The sequence below is a fragment of the Cyphomyrmex costatus genome, unplaced genomic scaffold (assembly GCF_001594065.2).
Source record: "Cyphomyrmex costatus isolate MS0001 unplaced genomic scaffold, Ccosl1.0 scaffold502, whole genome shotgun sequence".
Lineage (NCBI taxonomy): Eukaryota > Metazoa > Arthropoda > Insecta > Hymenoptera > Formicidae > Cyphomyrmex > Cyphomyrmex costatus.
Genome location: NW_017279285.1, coordinates 871,655 through 877,152, shown reverse-complemented (window position 1 = coordinate 877,152; position 5,498 = coordinate 871,655). Strand labels below are relative to the sequence as shown.

The 5,498-nt window shown below is 29.4% G+C and overlaps 1 protein-coding gene across 1 annotated transcript; it reads left to right on the top strand.

The window, feature by feature from the left end:
- Positions 1 to 1,099: 1,099 nt before the first annotated feature.
- On the top strand, positions 1,100 to 5,066 carry LOC108778551 (proline-, glutamic acid- and leucine-rich protein 1). Its single transcript, XM_018545762.1, has 8 exons — positions 1,100 to 1,213; positions 1,554 to 1,946; positions 2,036 to 2,319; positions 2,473 to 2,652; positions 2,742 to 3,006; positions 3,106 to 3,309; positions 3,377 to 3,669; positions 4,448 to 5,066. The coding sequence occupies exons 1-8, from the start codon at positions 1,100 to 1,102 to the stop codon at positions 5,064 to 5,066; spliced, it is 2,352 nt and encodes a 783-aa protein (XP_018401264.1).
- Positions 5,067 to 5,498: the final 432 nt, after the last annotated feature.

The window sequence follows — 5,498 nt, the reverse complement described above, 5'->3', positions numbered from 1 at the left end:
ATTAATTATTTTTCTTTATAATGCAAAATAGATTTATCTTAATTATGCAATGGAAATCTATATCTAATTCTATTATAAATATAATATCCAATTTATGTACTATTTTCATCATAAAGCCTTTATGTTTAAAATTTTGGGGGGGGGGGGGGGGGGGGGGGGGCAGAAGTCCACCCCCTTGCACCCGCCCGTGTGTGTTCTATTTGATATATAACGATTATGAGCTATTACTTGATGTTTTACACACATACCACGCGCACGCACACACGCACACGCGCACGTACGCGCACGCGCACACACACACAATATTTGATTAGATTATTTTTAGTTATGTTCTTTCTGCATATCTTTCTACATGTTTGATTTTTATCGAAAGTGAGAAAGATAGTTCTAATGTATAGTCTAGTGTAGGAATAGAAAACGGACTATATTAAACATTGAAATAATTCGGCTCTGAATAAATTTTGGTGAATATTAGTGGGAAATAATTAAAGAATGTTGACATTATCAACAATTAATAAAAATTTCCAAATTTATCATAAAACATTTAATAATAATACATTATTATTAATTTCGTGATTTTTTATTTTATAAAAGCCGTATAATAATTGTTACGCATACTTTTAATGCAATAATATTTTATATATTGCCAAAAAATTATGAAATTTTTATCTGTAGTTGCTTTTATTATTTTTTGATAATAAAACTCGGATGATAACGTTAAAATCACAGTTTTTAATAAAATTCGAATATTATTAAATTTTTTACATATTTATATATACATATTTATATCGTATACATATATACATTTACATATTTACGAAACTAACAAAAAATGAATTTCATATATAGTTCATATCGTATTATCATTTTATTATTCTTGTCAGTGACATAGTTCAAGATGCTTCTACACGTAGAGCGTAGAGGCGCCACTCGCATGAAGCTCACTCTCACTCATGGTATAAGGATCTCTCACTCTCACTGCTCTCACAGGGCTGCACAGGGCACGCGGCAGTCCCGGCTCCCGGCACAGTCTACGTTCCCACGTACTCATTGGTACTCACGTTTATTGTACCTAACCTCAAACTACTAATAAGAAATAATGGCATCAATAACGAGATTAGTGAATTCTTTTGACGTGAATTCGAAGGAATTCGTATCGGTGGTGCACGATTTGATGATTGATAACAAGGACGTACCTTTTGATAATCACGAGGTACGGAATAAATTCATCTTTTTAGGACTTAAATGTGCTCTAACTTTACTTTGACTTAAGCGAGACTTAAAATTCTTACTTTCTCTTTTTAAAGAAAAGATAAAAACAGAGTTTTAAACCTTGCTTAAAGTAAAAAAGTTGTTGGATTAATTGAGCCTAAATTCTTTTTGGAAGAGCTCTTTATTTAAAAACATAAATGGACACAAGCTTTGTTCTATTTTTGTTACTTATGAAATCGAAAAAAGATATAATGACACTTCTTTCAACTATTATAAATGGAAAATACTTTTAATTCTTTGTAAATACTTTGCATAATACATCACTTATGCTTACATTTCAGGTCAACACTGTACAAAATGCTTTTGTAAAAAGTGTTAATTCTTGTATAAATCAAGCAGGATGTGATTTTCTACCTATCTTAGACAGAATTTTACCTACATGTTCCAAAGATACTTTTACAAAATACGGTTTGTTTTGGATAGTCAATACTACTAAAGTACTAGAAAATGTACATAGTAGCATACAAGATTTGATACTGGCATGTAAAGTATTGGGAGTTTTAGTCGAGCAGTGCAAAGAAATTCCAGATTTGCATAAGCAGATTTCTATGCAACATGTCAAACAGCTTATAAATGTTCTTAGCACGTTGCAACCAGATGCAAAATGTGGAGCAGTTTATTACTTGATAGCTGTTCTCCTTTATCATTATTCTGAAGTTTGCGATAGATTTCAGGTAACAATAGACAATTTTATCTTATAATATGTTTTTAATATCATCCTAAGAAGTTATGTGCTATTAAGAAATTATTTTAATATTTTTAGGAATTGATAAAGAAAATTATATTATTACAAATTGATTCCACTCAAAAGAATTTAGTTAATGCTAGTGCAAGATGTTATGTTCTTCTATCTAAAGTGACAGAGCGTTCATTTAAACCACCACCGTCTAAATCCATTTACACTGCAATAACATATAATGAAGTGTTGCTTTGTAATAACTTGCATGCTATAATGGATGAATTATTCTCCGGATTAATTGAGCTGGAAAGTGTAGATATCTGGGATCAATTAGAATTACCACCTATTTCTAATAAAGATGTACTACAGTACTATAATGGGCAGAAACAGAGATTTATAAATCTATGCATTTATCTCTCTTCAATGTTACGGTGTGATTTATTAATTTCATATTTATTAAATAATTTTATCAACTTCCATTATTCACGATCTTGAAATATATATTTAATTTAAAATTGCAGTTGGTATGAAGCAAGAAATTCTGTCCTACCTCGTGATATTCTAGGAGTTTTATGTCGAGGATTGGCAATAACTCCATTAAATTTAATGAATAAAACTTCGTTCAAAGAACAGAGGCTATACATTATTTTACCAAAATTGCATATTAGTTTACTCACAGTTTTAGATGCATTTATAAATGGGTATATATGTGTTTATATTCTTATGTATATATATATATATATATATATAAACCAAATATATTGATTAATAATGTATATGTATATTTCAGATTTGCTCAGGAACTAGTACCTTATGGGGCAATCATATTACAGTTATTCCAACAAACATTGCAGTGGACAAGTTTCATCTCAGAAAATCAAATGACATTTAGAGATAGTAAACCTTTTAAAAATGTCAGGATACACACATACAAATGTCTGTGCTCGTGGTTAATTAATATGGGTGCATCATCAGGTATAGAGACAATTGAAAATGAATTTATCACAGACATATTAAAGGATGTAACACCAGAACGAGAGTGTATATTATTATCTGTAAGTTCAAATAATTATCAATTAAATGCTGTTTATATAAAAAATTTAATAATTATATATTTTAAATTTTTTTAAATAAAGACTATTATTTTGTTATAGTTGCAACCAAAACATTCGTCCAAACGGGCGATAAAACATTTTAAACGTAGTCAATACGAAAATAGTGCTATAATGAATAATGGAGAAAGTTCTATCACCACTAAAAAGGGAAGTCTATATAAAGACTTATGTAAAGAGGCTCTTATCACTCTGCAATACATGATTTATAGCGGTAGCGTTCTGGTGAAACAGACATTTTACAAGGTAAATTTATTAAGTGTGCTATATTGTAATAATGCATTTCTATAACTTTCCTGAATTTTTCTTTTAGAGTGTGCAGAATACCGTAATACCCTTATTGTATAATGTTTATCTCGGTGCTGCAGAACAGAATTTTTACAAAGATCATAATATATGCCGCTTGGAATTATTTAAAGTATTAAAAGCTTTACAAATGAATCCACATGTCACATTAGTATGTCCTATACAATATTATCTCGAAATATCACACATGGCAACTCTTGATACCGATTTAAGTATTGCTCAAGAAGCAAAACTCACATTAGCTCAGTTAGAAAAAATTATACACCCTATTGCGCCTACGTTACAGTTACCTCGACAACGGTAAGAGTTTTAAATCTTATTTAAGTATATATTATATATATATATATTAGGGTGTCCGTTAATTTGGCGATTTTCGAATTTTTCCATTTTCCGGGCAAAAAGTGGTTTTGGTGGATAAATCAAAAAATGTTTCCTCCGTTTGATTTTTTTCAAAAAAATTACATTTTCATTAAAAATTTTCTAACTTGCCTTAAAATCATATTTCGTGACAAAATTCGGTGACTATCTTACGTGGAATTTCCTAAAGATGTTGAAAAAATATGGTTAATAATTTTAGTATACGTTGGAAGTGAAAGAAAGTGAAAAAAGTCGGAATTTTGCATTTTTCTTAATTTTTATGATAAAAATTTAGTTTATGTAAACTTGAATATATCAACGAAAAAAAATTTTGTTTGACCGCGCCCAATTGGAGGGTCTTCAGGCAGCATTCAAGAAAAGATATGCAAGTAGTCAGATTTTTTAATAACGTACAAAAAATTCGGTGGCTAAAATACTGAAAAAGTTTTTTTTTCCCATACAAATTCAGTACAAAACTTCATGTGCTCGGTGGCACGGGTTAAAAATTTTTATTTTTTTTTTTCCGTTGGGAAACTTTTTTTTTATTTATTTTGAACCACTTTTTGCCCGGAAAATGGAAAAATTCGAAAATCGCCAAATTAACGGACACCCTAATATATATATATATATGTATATAAAAAAGAATTTATCGTATATGTAAAAAAAACTATTAAAAGCTTTATATATTAAATACATTACAAAAATGTATGTTAATTTCTAGGGAATATGATGAACTTGTCCCTGAAATTCAAATAAAAGACGCTACTACTAGCAATGAAATAGAAGAAACTACTAATAGCACATCAGATAAAAGAAGTAGGGCTGAAGAAGAATCTTTTCAAGATGCAGATGCAATACCATCTATACATAAACGACCCAGAATAATTGCGATTGAAACAATACAGAAGGAAATGATTACAGAATTAACAGAAAAAAATAATGATATGAATATAAATAAATCTCAGGCAGATGATAATTCATGTCGACCAAATGTAATTCATGTCGACTCAATTCAGACTGAAACTGTAGAAGAACTAAATAAGACACAAAATAAGAAACAAAATCAACTGCATATTGATACAATTCCAAATGCTATTATTGAAAGTAGAGTGGAATGTGAATTAGATATGCATATTACTACAAAAGAACAAGAACCACATGAACAAGCTGAAGATTCGAAATCGCCTATTGATAAAAGAAACAAAAGAGTAGAACAAAATCCTAAAATCATTGGAAAAAAAGCATCTCCAGATTATATAAATGAATGGGAAGAAATGGACGATGAAGTTCTAAATTCTTTAAGTTTGTTTCACGACGAGATAAAATCATCTAATGATTAGATGATTTTATTTTACATATACTTTTACAATAAAAAAAATATGCATAAACATGTGTTATGAATAATTCAACCGCCAAATGGTATCGGCAGTATAGGTATCTTTGGTAATAATCTGTTAATCGTTTTTTGTTTTGTTATATTTTTTTATTCTTCAGTATTTTGATTTATCGATTTGTCTGCAATATTGGGACCGGAAACAAATGTGTTAAGTGTGTTAATAAGTTTTTGAATTATACATATTGTTTCTTTAGCACCTTGTTGTACTAATTGAAGAGGTATTTTGTATAAACTGCATGTTGGTTATTGTAACGTTCTGGTACAACCGTGTATTCATAATCCCATTTCACAGTATCTAAAGTTAACATATGAATAGTTTTATTAATCATGTACTCCGCAATTAATATTTAATGTAATTTTTCCCAACATTATTCGG